At 39.3% G+C, this 26,114-nt stretch overlaps 1 protein-coding gene across 6 annotated transcripts in view; it reads left to right on the top strand.

The window, feature by feature from the left end:
* pcdh1a (protocadherin 1a) overlaps positions 1-26,114 on the top strand; it is a 99,484-nt gene that overhangs the window by 15,330 nt on the left and 58,040 nt on the right. For 5 of the 6 annotated variants that reach the window (XM_039778019.1, XM_039778016.1, XM_039778015.1 and 2 more), the window contains exon 4: positions 18,009-18,038. The exons of the other annotated variant lie outside the window; for it this stretch is intronic. In XM_039778019.1, the coding sequence (XP_039633953.1) occupies positions 18,009-18,038 (30 nt within the window). The remainder of the gene's footprint in view (positions 1-18,008; positions 18,039-26,114) is intronic. 6 annotated transcript variants of the gene reach the window in all.

Raw genomic sequence — 26,114 nt, 5'->3', positions numbered from 1 at the left:
AGAGTGAAATTAGATACACAAAGGAAATTGCTGCAAAAATGATTAACTCTGAGTATGTTTTAAAGATTGCACTACTAGAAAACTTAGACGGCCCTTCATATCTAGTTTTTCGATGGGGATGGCAGTAGAGTTGAGAAGGGAAGGTCCATTTCTCAGTGACTTACTTTTGCTCTTCTGCCTGACCTCTAGTGCTCTGATCTCTGCAGGTCACTTGCTCTTATCTCCCTGCTCCTTATGCTCTTATCTCCCCTTATCTGTACAACATTTGGCAAGGCTCAAATCGCCATGGAAACAGAAATATTAATAGACTCAGAGGGGATTACGAAAAGAGTCTAGGGATACAAAGCTATTGTGTCTCTAGGTTTCTGTGTCGTGTACAAGTGTGTGAATGTGCGTCTTGAACTAGACAAGTGTTGATTTGTATTTGTGTGTGTGTGTGTGTGTGTGTGTGTGTGTGTGTGTGTGTGTGTGTGTGTGTGTGTGTGCGCGCATGTGTGTGTGTTCAGGGGGGATCAGGCAGACTAGCATTATCCTTAAATAATATAACATTCTTATCAGTTTATTAAGCTAGCTATACACAGACTATTAAAATACATCTCCCTTTTTCCAGTAATTACTGTACTGAACTTTCATTCTACGTAAGGAAAAAAAATCATCCAGGAGGTTAAAAACTGAATTCCATAACTTCAATGAGCATCCAAATCAAAAGACTGCCTACTACAGGGGCATTTCTTTTCAAACAAACGCATTGTACTCGTGAACAGCAACCTAACATGACTGATAGTTTTCGCCACCTCTGAATTAATAACTTTGTTTGTGAATCACACACTAATGACTAGCTCTATCAATGCAATATTCATGTGGTATTAAAAAATGGGCATCATTTTCTTTATCGATAATATTTGACTTTTTTGAATATTTTTTTCTTTTTTTCCATCCAAGACGAGTTGACATCAACCTTAAAGACGCTTTCATATATACGTATATATCAAATCACAGTGTCATACATACAAAACAGTTTGACATTTTCCAAGGCTTTGCAGATAAAGTTTGACACATAAAAATTAGCAAAAAATAGAAGTGGAAAATATGCCACTGAGTTCTGAACATGTGTAGGTGACACATTTTCTGTGGAGATATCTTCAGAGCCAGAATCACAGTTGGCTGGTTGGTAGTTTCAGCAGATGCTAGCTTGACAGATGACAGCTTAGGTGATCACAAAGCTTTGTGGGTGGAGTCAATTTAGAGAACAGTCACCACTGTCTCCTTGATGGACAACATAAGGGACCAAAATGACTGCAAGCCACAGGGTTTGTCTGGGTATTTGTGTGTTGTGCCAATCTCCGTGTTTGTGTGTAGATTTGCTGCTTGGTAAAAAGCGTGCTAATTGTAACTACAGCACAGATGTGAGCTCACAGCACTTGACAGTGTTTGTGGTTCCGCAATATGATAACATAAATGCGTATGAGACATGACTCAAGTGATTGACAGGTTGCGTAAAAACATGGACAGATGTTGATGCTCATGTGACATACCTCAGCAGATGTTGTCTCATGTATGGCATCCCCTCTCACATCAGGAAGGACAGATTGACCAAAATATATAATTAAAGTAACTGCCAAGTGATGTGACAGATGTAGAGTGGTGCCCTTGCTTTAATTAACTGTGCTACACTCAACAATGGCTTTAATATTGGCAATGTGGTCAGGTGTCTAGGTTTGTACTGAACATCTTGATGTGATGTCTGAAAGTTACAGCCTGCGTGTTTACAGATTATGAGCACACTGAATATAATTAGCATTTTTAGTCAAACTGTTTTCAAAATTTCTTTTTAGAGTTTAGCTGTGTAACTATCTGCAGCATTATCATGTCATTTTCTCCGTAATCATTGTTGGGTGAAATCTGTGTCATTATGTTCAACAAACTAAAGCAGCCTGATCAGGAAACTGTAAAAAGTGTGTGTGGCTCTTGTACTCACATCTTTGTGAGCACTAGTTTTAGTTTAAAGTGCTCATATTATGCTCATTTTCAGGTTCATAATTGTATTTAGAGGTTATATCAGAATAGGTTTACATGGTTTAATTTTCAAAAAACACCATATATTTGTTGTACTACACATTGCTGCAGCTCCTCTTTTCACCCTGTGTGTTGAGCTCTCGGTTTTAGCTACCGAGTGAGACATCTCACTTCTGTTCCATCTTTGTTGGGAGTCGCACATGTGCAGTAGCTCGGTAAGGACTACTAGCCAGTCAGAAGCAGAGTATGTGGACGTGCCACGCGAGCATTATAACGTGTGTTACAAAGTGACGAGCGTTCGTCACGGAAGTAAAGGCTGGACTACAGTAGAGCTGTTTGGAGCAGTTTGTAAACAGTGTTTTCTGTTGGAGATGGTAAGTGCCTTTGGGCTTTTTCACTTTGTAAACATATTACATGCACAAAAAAGATATATAACACAATAAGGAAAAGGGGAAAAGCCAAAAAGCATAATATGAGCACTTTAAGACATTGTTAGTGAGTACATTTTGGATATACATACACATATGAGGATATTTTGCATTGAATTAGATCTTTTTTTGAAGGGTTGGGGTTAGACATGAAGTCATTGGGGCTCAGTTAAAGATTAGGGACTAGAGAATGCACCCGCACAGCCCACATAGAGGACCCTCTTTGACATATATGTTTGCAAATGTATGCATGTTCAAAGGTGTTAGATTTGGTAGGTTAGTGATGGATATAGATATTATTTTACTACAAATAGACATAGTACATAGATTAATAATAGAGACAGAGTGTTGTGTGGGTGTATCACTGCCCTAAAATGTATTTAGATGTGCTATGTAGCCTTGTTTGCTGCACCTTTTTAACTCTAGATACTGTGTATTACACACATTAATGTATTTGTCTAGAAAATAATAATAATTATTATATTATTCATCAGATGATATTTTCATTTTATAGAAACATTTACCCCTTAAGAACAGCCTGGCAAATACTGACTATTTAAATACTGTATACTCTGTGGGTGCCAAAATCCAAACAGATCTCCTAATTTGATCACAGCATTATTTAAGTGTGTGCCAGCTTTATGTGAAAAACAATATTTGCTTTGTTTTCTTCACTAGAAACTGGTACTGCTATCAATTCAGAAACATTTTGATCTTCTCCCAAGACTCTGTAGAGCATTTTTCAGCCCTCTAATTGCTTTAGATTAACCCAATTTTGCACAGAATTCTTGAAATGCAGTTTCCGGGATAGCATATTACAACAGACATACTGCCTCTAAACACTTATGGGAAAAAATACCCATTGCCTCATAGGGTTGGGTACCGTTTGGATTTTTACGATTCCAATGCTGAACCGGTAGCCTGACAAGCAAGACCTACATCAAGATGTTGGGTCTGGGAACTCACCATTGACGGAGCTCAATCCGAGGGGTGGGATAAACGGTTGTCTTTCAAATTCCCTCTGCACGTAATAGGCGCTACAACCAGGCAGAGCAACGAAGAAGGTAGCGAAGCTAGTTGATAGATTAAACTTCTGCTGTATCCTGTCGGCAAAACTCCCAACACATCTTCCTTTTTTAAGAATGATTTCTATGCCGTTCTTTGTTCTTTTCTCAAAGAAAAGCTTAACTCCAAGTCTTCCAGAAGACCGCTGTTCCCAGCAGCAGCAACCATAAGCCCGCCCACCGACTCTATACACGATGTGATTGGCCTGAAAATTAGTTTTTTCCAGCTCGCAAGCCAACGGAGAGTGCCTAGACTGACCCTGGCTGCAAAATAAATTTGCTGCCACTAGGGTGCGTCTAGATTTCTAGGCTACCGAACCAGTACTTTTGAAACGATTCCGATTCCTAGCCGATTCCTAAACCGATTCTTGAAAAGCTGAAAAATGACATAAAAGAAAGGCTTTTTTTATGGAGTTTTATTAAAATTGAAAATTATTTAAATTGAACAATATATTAACGTTTTAAAGTACTTAAATATATAATAAGTAAACCTAAGTCACCTAACACATAACTACAATAATTAAACAATAAATAACAGCTACACTATTAACAAGTAACAACAAAATAAATGATGTTGAGTTGGTATGCCAACCAGCTTCAAACTTTAGTTGTTCTTTTGCAGAAAAATGACCATATTTGCCTATTTCATCTCTGGCAAGATAGGACACCTCTACTGACGTATGGCATGTCCTGCACAGGAGAAACTCTCTCAGACGGTGTCCAAGAGGCCTGTACACACAGGTATGAGTTTGAAAGGGCAGACTCCCCCACCACCAGGCTACAGGGTCTTGTCCTGAACGATAGACTAGCAGAGCAAGTGTAATATGTTTACTAACGATCATGTGCAGTGAATGGTTAATATGCTTTTACGTCCGTTTTGGTGAGCCCAGAGGGAAAATATGGCATTTTAAAAGTAGCCTACATATACGGTAGCTAGCTAACGGTAGACAACAGAGAAAGTGTGATATTTTTACGTCCGTTTCGGAGCGTGTACAAAAAGCCGTCTATCAGCACTGATCAGCAGGGATTGTAGAGTGCATGTCGGGGGAATAGCGCAGACACGCGCTTCACACCGCGAGCGGGCACGTGCGCCACTCGGCAGAAAAGGGAGAAAGAAAAAAAGAGTCTGCCGCTGTCCGGAGCGACAGAGGGAAAATATTTCGGAACCGAAATGAGGAACCGAAATTTGCGTAGGAACCAGTTCCATAGTGGAACCGGGTTTCGGTACCCAACCCTATTGCCTCATAGCAAATTCAAAATAAATCTTTTTAAAAATGTTTGTTCCAAAAGAAAAATGAACCAGTAAATGCCAGGAATAGATGGAGACGTCCGAAACCTGTAACCACCAGTTTTCATGTACTGTATGTGTCTAGAGCCAATAAAATTCAGAACCATGGACAGTGCTTTTTGCTTCTAAGTGCTCCAAAGCCTCTGTGCAGATGGAGTACCACTGCATCATGAGTGAAGAGAAAGATGGCAGGCCCGTGTGAGGCACATATAGACACACTCCTGTCATCAGTGGTCCTTTGTCAACGCTAATTAAATGTTGATGAAGCTGTTGATGAAGAAGCTAAATATAAAAAAAGCATACCAACACCTAGAAAAAAAGACCTGAGACATTTTCTCAACTGTCTGATAAGAAAAAAATAGAGCAAGAAAAAGCCTTAACAAGTGCAAATATACAAACAAACAAACCCAAAATGTTTCTACACTAGATTTAAACAAACGGAAGAGCTCTCTACATGAATGCTGGAGCTTCCCTGTGCCGAACAGAGATCCTTACAATTGCTTTCATACTGCATGCACCTGTTTGGGTAATATTATAATTAAAGTGGGGACACTGGGAATTTCCCTCAGGGTCTTGGCAAGTTAAACCACTCTCAGGTGTATGTCACACTTTTGTTATTGAGCCTGCTAGGCATTTACATACAGGAAAGTATGGATCGTTAAAAAGAAAATTTTTAAATACAGGAATAATATAAATGCATGATGCACAGCATGGCATGTGCAGTGTAGACAATTCCAGTAATCATTGCAGATAATATCTGGTCATATATTATGACTGAAATCTAACACCATTATATGAACATTACAATATATGAAAATGAATATGCACACACACACACACGCATACTCCTTTACTCATTCAAAGTTGCTGTTTGGGGATTGTTTTAGAAATTTATGTATGTTTGATAAGTTCTAATCATCATGGAAGATGAATGTCTCACCAAAGTTGCCATCCTGCTGCACCATTGTATATCTAGAAATGACATTGTAAGCTTTACATTTCTAAAGGTTTGTGCGCCTTTACAAAAACTATCTTTGTAGTTTATAGTCCCCCCCCCTTCATCACCTTTGAATGTGTGATATTGCATGATGTTTGCTGGAGAAACCAGGGACTCACAATAGCCATTAAGGCTGGTAATTAGCCCTTTTGGGTAAAAGAGCTGGCACCTTTTTTCACACTTCACTTAATGAGAATCCTGCATTTGAACAAAACACAATGTTAGTGGTATGGCACACTGAGAATTCAGGGTTAACTAGAAATCGTGACTTCCTGCAAAGCTGTAAATTCATCCTTTTATATACATCACACTAATGCTTTATTTATAAAAAAAAAAAATTGGGAGGAGTGTTGTCTCCCAGTGGGGTACTCGTTCATCTCCTGTCTGCAGTTACCTAAAGCCAAGTGGATTCTTAGAGCAGTAAAGGGGGTAGACTGAGTCACTGTGAGTCTTAATTAGGGGGACCCTATTGTTTTTTTTGTTGCCTGTATTATTCTTCTTTTTCTTCTTCCTAAGAAATCCATACCAATGCACGAAAACTCAACAAACTTTGCACATAAGTCCAGTCCTATGCTAAACTTAATTATTGTGAATTGTGTGCTAATTGTCCTGATGGTGGCGCTACAACAGCCATCTCAAATTCTAAACTTTAAAAATTCATAACAAATCAGCCGCGCATGCTACAACGTAACAACTTATGCCAAACTGTAGCCCCAATAGAGCAGAAACTATGCTCTGCTGTTACCTTGTAGCCATTTTAAAGTCCATTACTCTACTTTTTGCAAAAACTGCAAAACTTCTTAAACCTATCTCCTCCCACGTAGTGTTAATTTTGTCACCTATTTTTAATTTAGTCTTAGTTTTAGTCTTGTGCCAAAAAATTTTGTTAGTCAAGTTTTAGTCGACTAAAAGTCTCGTCATTTTAGTCTAGTTTTAGTCAAAAGAGAACTCAAGGTATCTTAGTCAAGTTTTAGTCGACTAAAAGTCTCGCCATTTTAGTCAAGTTTTAGTCAAAACATTTGTCTTTTTTTTAAATAAATTATTTCTGATAACCATTTCAGTCAAATAGTTATAAAAATAAATAAATGCTATAAAGTTATATAAATATTGATCCTCTTCCTTATTTCACCAGTAAATGACAAAAACAACCACTGCATGGGGAAAGGATATTTTACAATAAAATAAATGCAGCATGAAACTGGCGAGGCGTATTTCAAGTGAACGCAACATGTGTTGTTTTTCAGGCAGCTGCAGACTGTCGTACGTCTCGTGTTGGAAATAGAGACAAACCTTTACACCGTTTACAACTGCTAGCTAACGGTAGGCTAACGTTACCTGCTGCCAAGTGTAGTGTTAACTAGCGTCCCGTGCAGCGATGTTTCGGTTGACTCTAACGTCCGTTTAGGAGCATCAGAGAGAAGCGCAGGCTATTCGGTCCGGTAGATAACGGTCGTTAGGGCACCTGTCGGTGCCGTAGCACTGGGTCTCAGTAACAGCTGAATATTCTATCTCATGATGAAAAAGTAGAGACGATTGTAGACGAAAATGAAGAGAGATTTTATCTTAGTTTTTATTTTATGCAAAACATTTTAGTCTCGTCTTTTTTCGTCAACAATAATGCACGTTAATTTAGTCTTAGTCAGCGTTTTTGGACATTGGCGCAGTCTCGTCATCGTCTCGTCTTAGTCATGGAAAAAAAGGTCGTTGACGAACATATTTAGTCTCGTCTCGTCTGACGAAATTAACACTACTCCCACGTTTGTTTCAATTGATACCAATTTTGGGCAACTTCATCGTCAGACTGTTCTCCACAAATTTACCGTTCAAATTTTTTGATTTATCAAAAATTTAGTCCACAGTGCTTTAAAACATTTTACTGCATATAGTAGTATAATTATTATTAAGAATTATGTCCTCATCTACGCATTGCAGTCAATAGAGCATCTTTAAACATCAGTTTGGCATTTATTGATCTTTGTGAAAATAAATTACAGGCATCTCTATGTTACCAAGTACACAAATTCTCCAAATTTTCTAATGAGAAAATAATTTTGTACAGCAGTTTAAATTTCATAATTTTCATGCAGTCCTGCTCCTTGTCTACTAGGTGTTGCGAAGCCACTTGTGACATCACCCAGATAACAGCTCCCTGAGATCAGAAACTGCCTATAGCCTCAATGGTTGTGAGTTTGAGCACCTGGTGTTGCAAGATGATCATACATATATCTAATCAGGCATTGGGCTGTTAACAACCGCCCTGCGTATTTTCAATGTGTGTCTGCATTAACACACCTGATTCTGATTAATAATCAGTCCAGTTAAGGAAAGTCATGTTATTGAGTCATCCCAGGCTGACTCAATAAAATATAACCCAAATAGCTCATTACCTGAGTCATCACCTGAATAATAGCTCCCTGAGATCAATGTTTTCCTTTGGACTCTTAAGATTGCGAGTTCAAAGCTCAACGGTCACAATGTCACATCTTATACAAAATCAGCCATTGTACTTTGGACACCTTCCCTTTGAGTTTAAAATGCTCAGCCCCAACCATCGCTGCGGAGCAGTTATAATTAACCTTCTTCTTTGTTAAGCAGGGCCCACACTTTGTGAACTTTAGGCATCCCTTTGAGCTCGGATTAGCCCAGTTTAGCCCAGTACTGCTGTTTGAACTCAGCAGTGGTGTATTACAGACGAGGCCGGAGGCAAAATTTGCAATTGTTCTGTGCAAGACTGTAACACATTATTCTCTCTTACCTGTACTCAAGACCAGTGAAACCTAGAATTCATCGAAAATATGTCATCTGCATTTCAGTGAATAGTTGGGAAGGCAAGGAGTGCAGCTGACTTATGTTCCTGATGTTTTCCTATCTCAGTTTCCAATCTGCCTTCCAGTATTTTTCAAACAGGCACCACACACAGATAACACACACACACACACACACACACACACACACACACACACACACACACACACACACACACACACACACACACACACACACACATCTAGCTCTTTGTGCACCACATATTTGCCCTGGCTGATTACCCAGAGAAGGGAGGTAAAAAGCATTGTAGATGCTGGAATATAATAATAATTTACCCTGCCTGTACTGCTTGTGTTGCTTACTGTTTTATAGCATTAAAGTATGAGTCAATACATTGTGGTGTATGCTGCGTTGTATTGAAAGTACTGTATATTGTTTAGTCACCAATATTGCTGCTATTTCACTTCTAAACCACACTATTTCCAAATGTTTGCCCATACTGTAGTGTGTTTGTTGGCTTGCCAAACCTACTATAATAAAAGACTGGTGACCTTCATTCACAATACAGTATACCTAGTACTTGATGCATTTTTATAATTACAAAAGATTCTGTCTGAACTGAAAACATGTCTTATATTTTAGATTCCTCAAAGTAGCCACTCTTTGCTTTTTTGATAGCGCTGCAAACCCTTGGTGTTCTCTCAATGAGCTTCATGAGGTAGTCACCTGAAATGGTCTTCACTTCACAGGTGTGCCTTGTCAGGGTTAATTAGTGGAATAATTTCCCTTATTAATGGGGTTGTGCAGAAGTCAGGTTGATACACAGCCGACAGCCCTATTGGACAACTGTTAGAATTCATATTATGGCAAGAACCAATCAGCTAAGTAAAGAGAAACGAGTGGCTATCATTACTTTAACAAATGAAGGTCAGTCAGTCCGGAAAATTGCGAAAACTTTGAATGTGTCCCCAAGTGCAGTTGCAAAAACCATCAAGCGCTACAACGAAACTGGCTCACATGAGGACCGCCCCAGGAAAGAAAGACCAAGAGTCACCTCTGCTGCTGAGGATAAGTTCATCTGAGTCACCAGCCTCAGAAATCGCAAGTTAACAGCAGCTCAGATTAGAGACCAGATGAATGCCACACAGAGTTCTAGCAGCAGACACATCTCTAGAACAACTGTTAAGAGGAGACTGCGCGAATCAGGCCTTCATGGTCAAGTAGCTGCTAGGAAACCACTGCTAAGGAGAGGCAACAAGCAGAAGAGATTTGTTTGGGCCAAGAAACACACGGAATGGACATTAGACCAGTGGAAATCTGTGCTTTGGTCTAATGAGTCCAAATTTGAGATCTTTGGTTCCAACCGCCATTTCTTTGTGCCACGCAGAAAAGGTGAACGGATGGATTCTACATGCCTGGTTCCCACCGTGAAGCATGGAGGAGGAGGTGTGATGGTGTGGGGGTGCTTTGCTGGTGACACTGTTGGGGATTTATTCAAAATTGAAGGCATACTGAACCAGCATGGCTACCACAGCATCCTGCAGCGACATGCCATCCCATCCGGTTTGCGTTTAGTTGGACCATCATTTATTTTCAACCAGGAAATGACCCCAAACACACCTCCAGGCTGTGTAAGGGCTATTTGACCAAGAAGGAGAGTGATGGAGTGCTGCGCCAGATGACCTGGCCTCCACAGTCACCGGACCTGAACCCAATCGAGATGGTTTGGGGTGAGCTGGACAGCAGAGTGAAGGCAAAAGGGCCAACAAGTGCTAAGCATCTCTGGGAACTCCTTCAAGACTGTTGGAAAACCATTTCAGGTGACTACCTCTTGAAGCTCATCAAGAGAATGCCAAGAGTGTGCAAAGCAGCAATCAGAGCAAACGGTGGCTACTTTGAAGAAACTAGAATATAAGACATGTTTTCAGTTATTTCACACTTTTTTGTTCATTCATATATATATATATATATATATATATATATATATATATATACACACACACCTACATACCATCAGGGTATGTAGGTGCAGTCACTAGCTGACTCTGCATCCCATGGTTGCTTTCATAATGCACTATTGCCTGTTCCTGAAGGGTTTTCAGCATCATTTAACATATTTCATTTTATCTGAAAATCTGCATTTTATGTAATTTCATAATGAAACAATTAGGGCTGCAACTCACAATTATGTTTTATTGTGGATTATTTCTCAAATAATCGATTAGTTTTTTGGTCTATAACATATCAGACAATGGTGAAAAATGGCGATCAGTGCTTCCCAAAGTCCAAGATGACATCTTGTTTGGTCCAAACTCAAAGACATTCAGTTTACTGTCACAGAGGAGTGAAGAAACTAGAAAATGTTCACATTAAGAAGCAGGAATCAGATAATGTTTTACTTTTTTCCCATATAAAAGTGACTCAAACTGATTAATCGATTATCAAAATAGTTGGCAATCAATTTAATAGTTGACAACTAATCTAATAATCAATTAATCTTTGCAGCTCTAGAAACAAGTATTTACACTAGGTTGCATGAGTACAGTAAACATAATGCCATAATTGATTTTAAAACACCAACCAAAATGCTTGTTGGAAGAAACTTTGATAAGGGGAAGTTTCTGAAAACTGGAAACAAATACTGAGAGGCCATACTAAGAGCAGAAGGCTGTAATGAATGTATGGTTCTTTGATCCAAACTTGATGGAGCCAATGCATTGCTGGATCAAACATAGTCATGAAGATGACAGGAGTCGATTCTCAGGAGGAAGCTTGGTTTGATTTGAATTGGGAATCTTGCACTATTGGAGAAAGCACATAACGCAAGGGTACAAAATAGTAAGTGGACTTAATAACTGTCCTTCATACATATCCCCCTTCCATAGTAAATACTGCTAGGTCTATAGTTTGGCCAAATTATACTCTCACCATTAAGGTAACTGACACATAAAGTTGGACTCAATTGCACACACCAATGTACAGCAGTGTGGTTGAGGGTAATTTAAGTAGAACTGGCAGATAGGCAGGGTATCAACAACTGGAAGTCAGACATGGCTGGACTGAGGTAACATGAGCTGGCAGTGAGAAGCCCTCTACAGTACAAATACTGGGACTAATTGCTGATGAGGAGCAGCTCGGTAGACAGGTGATAGGGTTAGTCGATCTACAGTGGAGGGAAACTGTGGGCAGGGGAGGACTGACAGAGAAAGGAAAATTCCTGAATACACTGAGACAAGAGAGAGACAGTGTGAGGCTGTGCCCGAACCAGAGCCTGAAAGAGAGCGACATGATGCAGGGAGCACCAGGACTCTTGGTAAATGTGATGTCATGTGTGTGCTGAGCTAAGATTGCAGTCTACATAAAAAAAGCAATGCAAGTGTTTGTGAATGAGAATCAGATATTAGAAAGTGTGCATGTATGTTTATTTATTTGCTAGTTAAAGGACTCAGCTGCAGGTCATATAATACAAAGTATAACATAATGTACCTTTGACTGAACAAGACATTGGTGCTTATATTGTCAGTACAACAGTAAGCCGAGTGTCATACACATGTGTCTGTAAGAAAACACAAAATACGAAATTCCCTGCATACACTGTTGAATTACACTGGTATACTCCTGGGTTGATAGTGTTTGAGCTGCTCCCATCCAGTCTTACTTTCTTTACCATTAGAAAATGAAGCCAAAGACTCCAGAGACTTTTTTATTATTTTCTGCTGAAACATCACCTTAAAATATGCTTCTAATTTCATTTTGTTTAGAATGGCTGAATGGGAAGACTGAACTGGCAACTTCTCCTTGCGTCCTTAATTAAGTTAAACCATAATAAAATATACTTTACACATCCTGAAATGATGTGGGCTATTCACACACAGAAATATTCACATCAACTTCAAACACTAAATAAAATAATGAATTGATTTAAAATTAATGGCAACAACTTCTCTATTTCTTTAGATTCCATGATGGCCACAGTTGCCAGTCGCGGTTGTATTCCAGAGCTGATCGCAGCCACTCTAGACAATGCTTATACTTCTTGTGTAGAGCAGATCAAGCCGGCCAGGCTCTGTATGTGAAATATAGATATGAAATTCTTATGAGGATGAATGCATTTTTAACAACTAAAACACAGCCGAAAATCTTTGAACCATGTCTTTCATAACTGGACTTTTAACTTTGTCTGTAGGGTACAGCACAACAAAGTGAGAAATAACAACAATAAAAAAATAAATAAAAAAAGCCACAATGCGGATTTGGACGTCAATTACCATGGCAACGCTAGAAGCTTTGAAGCATTTGGGTCAGTCCTTTCTGCTACTTTCCCATTTTTATTGGGGAGGGGGGGTGCACAATATGTGTTCTAAATATTGAGGGGGGACTACCATGCCTTTAATATTATATACACATAGATTTATTTCAGGCTGTAATGTCACGAAGACTATCGTACATTCACACATATTTCATTTTTGGGGATTTTCACATAGGCTTACGTTATGACCGGCTTACCACAAAATGACTTGGCGACGCAGATTCCCGTAACCATAGTAACTCACTGCTGCCTGCGTGCGCATGGCGAGAGAGGAGAGGGATGGATAGACGATGTGCTGCTCTCACAAGAGCCGCTTAGATTACTCTGAGAAGAAAGTCACTAAAAGGGTCTGAAAAGTCCGGGGCTATCAGCAATTCTTCCGCGCCTCCCTTGCGTTTTGTCTCATCCATTTTGGCGAAAAATACCTCTTTTTTTTTGCAGATGTGCTGTTTTAATGAATGCACTGAGCCCAAAGGGGGTGGGGTTTAAATATGGGGTTTAAATATGTGATTGGACCATCTAAGTGTCAATTCAGAAAATGCTATGCTTGTGTCAGCCCAAAAGGCACGTCGGCCCACCGGGAAAGTGCTCGGTCTGCCAGGTGGCCAGTCCAGCCTTGACAAGAGAAGGAGTGTCTTCGCTAAATCTTTGTGGCAGTGTTCTATAGATTAGGCTTTGGGTTTGTAGCGCAGCTGTCTCTAAAACATCCCTTCAATCTCCTATTGCTCAATAGCCAAGTTGGTAAACCACACTCATTCATTTACAGTATTCTACAACAACATATATTTAGCATGTCAGATAGATTTCTGTTGTTCATTTTCACAAGGTCCCTGACCTGCCCTAGCTGCCAAGCTGCATTACAGACAGACATGCATCTTGTTTATCTCATTGACAGAAATAGTTAGCCAAGATAACAACGGCAGAAGCAACACTGCGAAGAAATGTAATCCAAAACCTAGATGTATTAATTTTTTGCAAACTCACACCCCTACCTCTGGAAATGAAACTGTCCCCTAAAATGAATGAGGAAAAAGAGTAAATGTGTATTTGAATCATGGAAGCCTGGGAAATAATAGGTTTACAATACCAAATGATCTCCTTCTTTCTTTCTGCATAATATATACACAAGTCAAACTTACAACAGACGAGAAATAACCAATGTGTAAGCCAAGGACCACAATGACCACATTTTAACTGACAAAATGAATACAGCTACAACAAACTAATCTGCCTTGAATATTACTTTCATTTTACTGCTTTAGTAATTTCACTGCATAAGTCGTGTGGGCTCAAGCCTAAAATCCTTAAACTCCACCCCTTCATATCTTCCTTGGTGTGTCTGCTCATTGCTATTAAAAACCGTGCTAGGCAGGTGGAGATTGAGGCCAAAAATATTCCCATAACATCCTCAGACATCCTTTGAAGTATCTTGCCAGGGTAGAGAGGGTGTGTGTTACCTTGAGTTACAGTAGACGGATGTCAGCTGTACAATCTGGCTCTGCACAATATAAAAGATGGCACAGCTCAATAATCAAGGCTTAAGCGGAAACGCTGGGTGCACAGGCTGCCTGCTATACTCAGTCAGCACATTTCCAATTTCTTGGCACCCACCTTGTTTCCTTCTGATGCTGTCTTGTTTCATGTTTGCTTAAAGACTGGAGTGTCTAAATATCAGGATGCATCCTAATTATTCAGAGGCCAATCAGCTGTCCATTCTTGGGAGGGACAGCATTTCTTTAAGTTCTTGTGACTTAACAAGTCAAATCCTACAGTATTCGATGTATGTGATGCTCATTAGCATGAAGATTTATAGACCAGTAGGAGTGCCAGACTTATTGGTGGGTTCCAGGTAGTTAAGGAGAGAAGATTAAAAATTGACTTAATTCAAAGTCAGAATCCATGGAACATGATGTGAAGTTGGACACGCCAGGGTTTATGTATTCAGCAGGGCTTAAAAGTGTCAATTGGGCTTGTACTAAAAATGGATTCAACACAGAAATGACTATACAAATTACCGAGATATTGAAATTACATTAGGAATAACATTTTATGTCCCTGATTGACAACAGTTACAGTACTGGAAAGGATGGTCTGTATATACGCTGCATGTAGTTACTTACTATTCATTCATTGTTTATTGTAGTCGTTTAAATATACAGTACTCCATGTTAAGAATTTCTTAATTTGTTTAACTCTCTTGAAGGCAGGAATGTGAGATAGGATTCCCAGACACCAATGGCGCTTTTCCATTACATGGTATCTACTCGACTCTACTCGCCTCGACGCGCTGTGCGTCCGTTTTCCATTGCAGATTTTAGTACCGCCTCAGCGTGGCTGGTCGTCATAGCGACTGCCGTGGGCGTGGCTTAGTAGCGTTGGCTTTTCCCCGACTCATTTCCTGGTTCTCCGTCTCCGTAAACAACATGATATCAAAGAGATAGTTAACTTTTACTGCTCCAGATTTCCCACCGTGGTCAGAAAGAACAGAGGAGACGCTTTGTTTCTCTCTCATATATATGACTCTAGAGTCGCTACTCGCTGCGGAGATAATCGGCGTCACTCTCTCACTTCTTCCTCGCTCACCAGCTCCCCACACACACACACATCACACATGCACACACCAGCGCACAAGTATAACCATCAGTCCACTTGTATGCTACGGAGAAAGCTCTGCGTGGAGCCTCCAGCAGCAAAAAAACACCGCTGGCTAAACTATTTAAAAATGCCGTCTCTCGCTAGCAATGCAGTGATCAGTGAAGATTCTTTCCGACCAATCAGCAGCCTGCAGGTTTTCACGTCACCTTCTCGGCTCGCCTCAGCTCGCTTGGAACCTCGACTGAGGAGGTACTAAAAAAAGTATCTGTTAGCAGGTACCAGGTACTTTTTTTCGTAATGGAAAACCAAAAAAGGCGAGTAGAGTCGAGGCGAGGCGAGCAGGTACCATGTAATGGAAAAGCGCCACAAGTAACATTAGTGTAACTTCTTCAATAGTACTTGAAGAAGTTGTAACAAAATACAGTAAGTCTCCTGTGTAATCTCAGGTCGGTCTTATTTTTTTTAATCAATTTGAAATAAATGAACTAAAATAACAATTAGAAAAGCAATTCTATTGTCAGAACATGTTGGAGATGAGTTGCAAACACTTTGTCTGCAGCACAGAGACACAGCAGATAATATTTAGAGATTTCCCACCACCCTAGGTAACAGAGTAGGTATTGATTCAGAATGCTCCCGATAGGAAAAGCCTCTAACTAAAGGGATGATCAACATGGTAAGGGCAAGAGAGACAGCAGAGAGGCAAATGACTTCAATTAACAGGCTTGCCCTAATGAGAGAACCATCTCTTGAACTAGGACAGAAGGATTAATTCCATTTGCACCTCACTCTTAGATCGAATGATTAGAATTGGCTCTCTGAGATTGGCTGACCCAGCCTGTGGCAGGATTGGCAGGTGTAGATAACAGTCTAAGACAGGAGGGAGTAGTATTATTCTTAGGATATAAAGCATAATTAGCATACACGTCTACTGCTATCTGTAGTCTTTTCACTCTGTTACCTGCAAAGCTGACGTGTAACTCTGTTTCACTGTTCTCTGCAGTGGCAGATGTTATTTTCCCCCGTTTTTTAACAAAACATTACAAAACTTGGAAAAGGAAGTGTGATACCACTGGGCTTATGCTGTTGATTTTGGTGCATGAAAATAGTAACATAATGTAAAACGTGTTACTTCCAGTTGGCCTGTTGGTTTGAACACCTTTTAGTTGCAACACACATCAGAAGTGGTGTGACATGGCAAGGTGATGAATTTCAAAAGCAGGGTACAGAGTGTCTCCAGCTAAGAATTTTTCTTGAATCTGAATCCAGAATCAAATCCACTTGTCAAATCCAAATTCTTTCAAATCCCTCATCAATATCAATATCGATATATCATTACGTTTGGCTTACATAATTTGCAAGTAACTACATTTTCACCAATCACTGTGTGATCACCTGTTTTTGGGCGAGAAGCTAGAAAGTTTTTATTATTAATTAATTTATCAACATTAACATGAATTAGGCTAGCCTAATACACTTCCATAACCTGTAGCTATGTAACCTGAGCAGCAGAAGATATGAAATGTTGATTGATATTGACTGATATTGGTCTGACTTGTACACCTGATCTTTCACAAGCTACTCGATCTAAATAATGGAGGTCTTGATTCAGAACTATAAGGTGAATTTGTGCAACATATACTGTACATATAGAATAAAAGTTTACCTGGGACTCCTCTGTTTATAAAGTACAGCTATTATCTACATTTGTTTCTCTAGAGAAGAGTCACCTCCACAAAAAAACGGTTCACTCTGTAATGTGTTTTTTTGCTCACAAACAATCTTTGGCAGAGTACAGTCAGCGGTTGGAGAGAGCTCATTAACCAACAGACAAAAGCAACGGGCAGCGCCGGCTGTAAATGAGAAGTCTGAGAAATGCATTACCTGCACGTTGTCAACTCTGGTCTTTGCTAATAAAGAATGAGGAGGAGAGATAAAAGGGTCGCTAAGAGATTCGTTAGCGTCGGAGCTCAACGTGTCTGGGTATTGTGCCAGTCGGGAACCAGATCATGAAATGCAACCCTAAACCAAGATAAATATCCCAGTAATGTTGCCAATGACACTCCAACATACTAAACATTCCAAATATTAGCTAAAAGAGGATTCCTGGTAACCATGTGAGGTTCCAGTGGTAGATTTTATTTGCCCCAACCACGATTTTTAACAGGTAATAGTCACCTTTGAGGAATACTGTTTCATGCATCATGTCAGCTTTAATGTAGTGATTATGCATTAAACATTTTTTTATGTAACAACATATTGATTTAAGGGCAAAGGACACGTACTAAAGTCTTTCTGATGAATGGCAACTCTAACTGAACTTTCTGTGCAGCTCGCCCTGACTGCCAACCATGAGCCCCCTTGATGTCATCAAAATGCCCGGCAATGCTGACTTGCTCTTTGATGTAGAGGCAAAATAATTAAAGTGATGCTAGTGATCTATATAGGTATTAAAAAGTGATGGGCTCTCCCTATCGATCAATTCTGATGAAATGTCTGATGAAAAGCCAGTGGTTCACAATGATCTGCTCTCATTTTTCCTCAGGCGCATACGTGGTTCTGCGAGTGGCACATGGTAAGATTCCGTCTTTTATGTAAAAAAAATAAAATAAAATGAGTAACTCCTTTAGGTAAAGCTGTGTGGAGGCTCAGCTCCCTGATGGCATTGCCTTTAGCTGAGATATTATATCACCACACACCCCAGCCTCCTTACCTTCTGCCAGGCAGATTAGTGCTTTTATCAATAAGCAGCTTAGCACCAAAGTGTCCCTCAATAATATGCCATGCTATTTTTTTCTTCCACTGCTTTAACTTCTGGGCTTCTCTTTCCGTGTCTTTTGCTCTTGCACATTCTCATAGCCTCACATTTCCCTGTTTTCACCCCCCAAAAGTCTCCACTTTCTTAAACTCTGGGTATTAACATCTGACTTAGAGAGACAGTGATACATTATGTATTCTTCTCTTCAGGTCACATTAGGAACCTAGACAGGGCCCAGGAGGACCAGAGTGCAGCATCCCCATCAGACATGCTACCCCATTAGAAGCCTGCAGTGCACCATAAAACCCATTAAGGTCCATTAGGGAAGTACTCTGGCCCACAGACACCTTTAAGGCCAGTCAGCCACAAAGGTGCACAGTTACAGATAGTGTAAAACGTATTTGATATGTCATTCAGAGCCATGTGTCACATATTCCAACACAAAAAGCATTGATTCATGTGTCAGGCATTTCTGCTACGTACATGGTACGACATAGCTTCAGAAATGTAATTGCAATAGTCATATGTCAGTGTTAAGCATCCTCAAATTCAGTAATGTTTGGTGACAGCTGTTTGAACTGTACAGTTATCACATTATATTTCTAGTTAGCAGATCAGCGCATAATGCAAATGACCACAATAAATTTGAATTTGCATAAACGTTATTGAGCTAATGCAGATCCCAGCTGAGATTTCACTCAGTCTTTTGTAGCTGCCTGAACACGCTCTTCAGCAAATGGCAGCTCGTTCACCCTCCTTCGATTGGAACAATTGCATACAGCTGAGAGGTTTCGGCAAACTGCCTCTCATGCGATCAGAGCACTGCCTATTACGTTTGATTAGTCTGACCCAAATCTTCCTGAGGCAGACACATTTTTCAAAGCGAGTTTGAAATTCTAAATCCTAGATCAAGTCAAAGGTGAATCCCTGACTTGGCCATAAATTGCATTTCTGTGGGACTGTTACATCCCATCAACCATTTGGTATTTTGGGACATTTAATAAACATCGTCAACAGCTACAAATGTGTATACCAAGTCTTAAAGCAATACAATGTGTCACAACCACACACTCTCATCAAACCAAAGGTTTACCACACACAGTTTGGGAACACTGCATAATGATTGTTTTTTAATTAGCTTTGGGGAAACATTTCTCTTTGTGACAAACTGTTGTGGGGTTATTATTAATTCCATGTGTTCCATGCTTTTTTTTTCTTAGTTAACAGAAGCAAGTGGGGCACTTGTATATAATTTTTTTCTGCAGCCCGTGTAAAGTTTTTCCCCCTAAAGGCATGGCAAAAAGAAATCCATTCATAATATCATATAATATATTCTGGTATTTATATGAACATTATGTGTTGAACTTTCTGACAAAAAAAACACTTGAAACACATTGCCTGAAGTGTTCCAAGGTGCAAAAAAAACATTCCTCTTTTCAAATGCAAGTGGTAAGGCTCTCTTCAGTTCTCTTGTATTTTGCCTTCTTTTATCAATTCATCCTCTTCACACCAAATATGTCACTTATAGTATCATTTGCAGACAAAAAGTATAACTCATGAAACTTTAAACTGCATTAATATTCATATTTTAAAATACATTTTACACATTCAAATAAATTTTGATCAGCAATATTGCGTTTCTAGCATTTTACAAAGGTCTTTCACAGTATGTGTTATGTAACATGTAATAGATAGTTGATTGGCCAAGAGCTTACTAATGAGTTAGTGAGCAAAAAATCCACAATGATGTGGTCTGAGACCAAGTGTGTTTGCCTTGACAATCAATGTAAGACTAAGAATAATGAGGAATGGCTCTAAAAGGGTGTTGACAGGTTTGACTTCATAACAAAGATCAGTACCTAAGTGTTATCAATAAGATTTTGAAATGTATTGTAAGCTAGTGAAAGCCAAATGAATGGGGCTAGTGTGTCCCTGTCATTTATAAGGGACCTCACTGCTCTTACGCTTTTTAACTGAAGGGACAAATACACAGGAAGAAAAGAAAATTGTCAAAAGGAAATAATCTCATTAAGTTGGATGTGCTCAACATTTTAAATGTGAATCAAAAGGTTGCATCAAAATTTCTCACAAAAGGTTTTACTTTATTAGCGGAACAGCCAAGGTTTTCATTAACATTTCTGACATTGTAAGATCATTATAATTACGTAGAATTTTCTTTTAACTGGAGAACGTTTTGACACACACGCAACACTTACGACAGCTATTAAGCAATCACACTCAGTTCATTTTATGTTTAAATACAACTGTAAGTAGTTCCAATCTCCTTGAGTAAATTGCAATCACTTTTTGGCTAACAAGACCTGCCACTGCCCCAGTGAACATGCTGACAGGCTACAGCTTCTCACCTGGGAAAAGAAAAGTGTCACTTCATTTGATCACAAAGAGAATACACCTATGTTGATCTCCTAATCTGACTCTCCATAACCCAGCAAATATCTCAAAATTCTGTAGTACAAATTCTTTTAAATATATTTAAAATATTGTCATTAACATGGATTTAGGAATTGTTACATATAGCTGCTGTAAGTTTAACAGTCATTTCTTTTCAAGATTGTTAAAATAGACAAAAATGTTCGTACAGTGGAAAAATTATGAAAACAAAAAATCTAAATAACAAATTAAGGAAATGGGCAGATGATGTACAGCAGGAAAAAACGTAATGAATAGCTCAGCTTTCCTAAGACCAAGCGGGCTGGGAGGAAATAGCTAAATAATAGCTAGTAAAAGAAAAGAAAGAAATTGTATCCTTATGGAAACACTCATGACCATTCTTATCATTTGAAAACTGAATTGCTTGTCAGATAACTGCATGAGCAGCAGAAACATCTCACATTTAGGTGCGGTAATTGCAGACTTACCTACACCCCACAGACAATTCAGGTTAATTACACCCCGTGACGGATGCGTAGACACATTGCCCACCGGGGACTGAACCTGCAATATGATTTCCAACTACACCACGCTTCCTGTGCCAAAGAAAGTGTTTTTTAACCTCCAACTGAGCGATTTTTACTGAGGAAGCACCGCCACAGTACTCATTACAGGGGTAGACGATCAGCCAATAAAAGTTTGTTGAATTCTGCCTGTGATACATCCAGGAGTGCTATATCAGCATGCTGCCTCTGCTTCATCGCAGGAGGTACATATAGAGAAGACAGAGGGGCAATGGTCAAACTGAGCTATAAGCAGCTGTTCTCTATTCCTATGTGTTCAGGCCAAATCAAACATTCATCTTCTATTTAGAATATCAGCTTTGTAAAATTCTACAATTGCATGGATATGACTGATTATTTTAGCTTTTAAAAGAAATGCTAATATCATTCAGACATGCCTTTGGATCAATGATTTTACTCCAGGCTATAGGTTGCTACTGTTACTGGGACACACTTTTGATTAAGCTTAGTGAGCATGTCCACGCAGGCAGACAAAATTGTGTGTGTACGTACAGTGTGTACTGTAGCATGGGTTGCATCCTCATCTCCAGCGATTGGAGAGAGGGCAGGTGCTGGCAGAGGTTGGAGAATAGATGGTGATGGTGGTTGGCTTAAGAACGAGGAGGATCGGGGGCTGGGTTGTGGGCCAGATCTCGTCCTTGCAGTTATGAAGGAGAAACAAACTGATCTGACAGTGACAAATGAACCATCTCCTCTTCCCCAACTGCCAGTTTTGTTCCTCTCAAACTCCTCTCTCACCCTCAGTCTCTCCCCCACTCCCCCACCAGTTTCTTTTCAAGCGCCCTCAACCCCTGTCTTCTTCATTTTCACCTACCAAGCTCTTTTTTTCAGCCTCACTTTCCCCCGTCCTACATTTTTTATTTTACTTTTGTTCTCCCTGTGATGCTCTTTCACTTCTCTGCCTCTCACTATTCTCTTTCTTGCTCTGCTGCTTGAGAAGTATTGGAGGTTTTTGTGTCTGAAGAGGTCCTGCTACAGTCTATTATGTAGTCATTTTAGTGTATTATTTAGCCTCTTTAATAGATAGACTGATTCTTGCACACAATAATTACTTCCCTGCTTCTGTTTTATGTCACCGATGCGACTAACATGCCATTTAAATACTACAAATTGCCTTGCATGTATCAAAATTTTATTGCTTTCGAGTGGAATTGTCATAGCCGGTTGCCATTAAACAGGAGACATTGAAGTAGCACGAAGGATGAAGGCATAGCTCAGCAGTGATTATTGTTGAGGTTTAATGACTGTCTTGCTCCTGTAATAGACCTTCTGGGGTGTTGAAATGAGATGCCAGGCAGAGAAGACAATTAATTGCTTGGCTTCCTTTTGTCCCCGCCCCCGTCCCCCTGTGTATTGGACTAAAACCTGATAAGATAAAGGCTTAGGGCCACCCTAATACCTTAAGAGACTCGTGTGACTATAATGCATTATTGTGGGTGCATTGTGTGAGATAAGTTGCCTTGTGTGTATTATGTGTGTTTCAGGTGTACTTTCAGGTGTAGTTTTCATTGATAACAAGCCACAAAAGGCAATAAAAAGATGAAAATGCATTGAATAATGAAAGTATACTTTCATGGAGATGTTTATGGAAATATATTTTAACTTCAGCTACAGCGACATTTGCTATAACAACAGGCTATAATATGAATTGTTGGTTTGTGTGTTTCTGCTGCTTTTCTCTCCAGTGCCCAACATAAATTCTGCTCTGAATATTAATGTAGGAAGTAGCACACAAAGTGCAGGATGAATGTATCATGCAAGCTCTATCCTTCCTTCCTTTTGCAGTTTTTAAAAATGTACTTCAGTGACAGATTATTAATATATGAATAATCAAATGGCAAGCAAAGCACCCCCTTTGGGCCAATCTGTCTACATTTAAAAATGCTCAAATGCAGTGTTGACGTGCAACATTTTCAGTTGAATCTAAAATATTGTGCATGTCCATCCTTGAGCTTATCAGTGTAATTTGAAAATGCCAAAACATTCCCTCAAGTTTTGTGCTGATTAGTATCAAAACATCAGGTCTCCAAAAATATTATAATAGACATTATATTAATTAGAATTTACTCTTAAAGGCAAGCTTACCACCAGATCACAGTTGCTTCATAGCTATGACCGAAGTGAGTGCAATTTAATTGCTGCAGCTCAAATTCTGGTTAAATGTATTCAGCTGAGACACATTTTCATTCCGATTAGTCCCATACAAAAGCAGGAGCAATTTCATACCAAGGAGTTGCTACAAATGTCACGACCATACACAATTAAATGGTGGAGTAAACATATTCTGTGGAAAAAAATGCCACAGTACACACTCTTGTTTATGAGCATTAAAAATGCATTGGTGTTCTAAATCATTATAATGCAAATTCTGATTCTGTAAAGCAGCAATACACTGCACACATTAGATGAGTGCAAATCCATCAGGCAGAGCTAAAAAATACTGTGTGCCGAATGTAATTGGAATAACAAATAGTAGGCTATATTATTCAACATATGGTCAATACCATACAGATTGGAGTGGAGAGTGAAATAAAAGCAAAATGTGCATGTTTGCCACACCATTTCCTTTAGGCAAGCACAATATACAATGCCATTAAGAGAACAGTTTGCCACGGGTAATGGAAAGTGTGATAAATTATACAACCTCAAATAAATACTGTCAATCAGTTAGAGGTAAAGATTAATAAAAAACAAGGCCACTCTTAATGGCTTTATAGAATTTCTGTATTTTGTTTACATATTTATCTAATATGTGCATATTTAACTCGAGTAAATCCTGCAAACAACATTGATTAAAAAAATCTGATTTCGGTCTCATCTTCCTCTCTGCTAAGTGTCAGTACAAACAAAACACTTAGACTGAGGACTAAAGCATTGCAGTGTGGAATTTCAGCTCTCAACATAATGACTCTCAGAGGCTGTAGCAGCTCAAACAGGAAAGAATTGTTTCTGGTTTGCAGTCATATGAAATGTCATCTGGAATTTGACAAGATATGAAGAAGCAATCCCCTTTGAGAGCTCCACTGAACCGCACATTTTCTTATATTGTTCTCTTGTTATAATCAAGCCCTTACGGGTGACCCGTGTCATTGTGTGATAAAACTAATTATTTGCCACAAGAATTATTGTGGGCTCTGCTGTCTCGAGGTCAGAATAACTGGCAGCCTTCGTATACTATTAAACTGATTATACTCTATCACTTGCCAAGAATTTGCACTGTTGTAACAGAGTTGATATCACATAGCCAAACAGATGCCATTCTCTTTTTCCTTTTTTTAAACCAGCTCTATATTGTCATAGTTAAATATTAAGACAAATATTTTTGTACGTGTACATTATCCGCTGTTGTGTTTATGAATGTACACTGGCAACAAATAATTAACAAGATTATAATAACATGTTTGCAAAAAAGCAACAGGGTAAAGACATTTTGTAACTGTTACAACATGTAGATGTCATAACATAAAGATGTCAGCATGAAACAGTCTTCCACCTAATTTGGGTAGACACTTTTGTTGTGGTACATCTGCACATTTGTTTACTTACAGTTATCATGGGTTTGCACACATCTGGCTCATGTTTTGGATGTGCGTATTTTTAGAGCACTCCCTTAGGCGCTCCAGTGTGGATGTGGCTCCGAAAAACATAACGCAAAGTAAAAAAGCTCTCCAGTTTTCCGGTTACATTAACTTTAGCTACATTCTGTATTTTGAAATAAGTTTGCCAACCCCTTTTCAAAAGAATCAGTATCTTTCACCTGTCTCTCCATTTTTATATCTAACTTGTTATCCCCTTTGTTACTGCAGGTTAGCAACAGTAAGTAGTTCAATCTAATTGGAGTTAGCTAGCGACCAGCATGGTGAGACGTAGTTTTTCTTCCCTTTGAAGTCTTGCTCACAGTTGTGCTTTACATTTGAGCATGAGATTGAGCCCTGATTAGATCATCTCGCTCTTGCTTTGATAAATGCATCTGTAGCATTCTCTTCATAGTTCATAGACCACAGATCAATATATTTTATTGTTTCAAACCATTTCTTTGCTTTGTCTTTTTTTATTTATAATTTGTATTTCATGCATTCACAAACGGTGCTGGCTGTGCCAGAGAACACCCTGTACTTACTGTCCAGCACATTGACCACAACAGGCCGGCCAAGGCTTGAGTGTTGGGTTACAGCTGTTAAGAGGTTCTGTGGCACAGCTGGAGTGGGTTTGCTTCTAAGGCTTCTTTTGCCCAGCACATTGATATTTCCATGGTTGCACAGTTTGAGCTCCAGGGCATCCTACAGCAGGACGATTGTCCAGCTTCCATTTCAAACAATATGCATCCACTGCAGCTGCAGTCACTGTTGCGTACTAAAAGATACATTTGTGAATACTTCCATTCTAGTCATATAATTATGCATTTCATATTGTCAAATTGAGATTCTACTCACATTTCAAGCCTGTGTAGCCTGTGTGTGTGTGTGTGTGTGTGTGTGTGTGTGTGTGTGTGTGTGTGTGTGTGTGTGTGTGTGTCTGTGTGTGTCTGTGTGTGTCTGTGTGTCTGTGTGTCTGTGTTTGTGTGTCTGGCAAATGGTTAACATGTTACTGTTTTTAACTTCAGAAGTGCAGCAAAATGTGTGAATTTACATTCCCCAAATTCAAGTTATATTGAGACTCACCAGGAGGTTCCACCACTAAACAGCTTGCTACACCAGTAGTTGTCTGCTTCTTTCATAATGTGCTGCAAACAATGTCCCTTTAAGCCCACACCACTCATGAGGTGAATTGAACTGAAACGCTTACCACATTTTAGGTGTTGTTTAAAACCTAGTATAGCGACTCAGTGTGAAAAAAATATTCTCCACAATCAAGGATCAATTTGTTAATCACAGTCAGACAGTACCTTTGGCACATTGCATACTTGGCAATACTTTAA

This window comes from Perca fluviatilis, chromosome 16 (assembly GCF_010015445.1).
Source record: "Perca fluviatilis chromosome 16, GENO_Pfluv_1.0, whole genome shotgun sequence".
NCBI lineage: Eukaryota > Metazoa > Chordata > Actinopteri > Perciformes > Percidae > Perca > Perca fluviatilis.
Note: the sequence above shows the minus strand (reverse complement) of the source record. Positions and strands in the feature narration are given on the sequence as shown.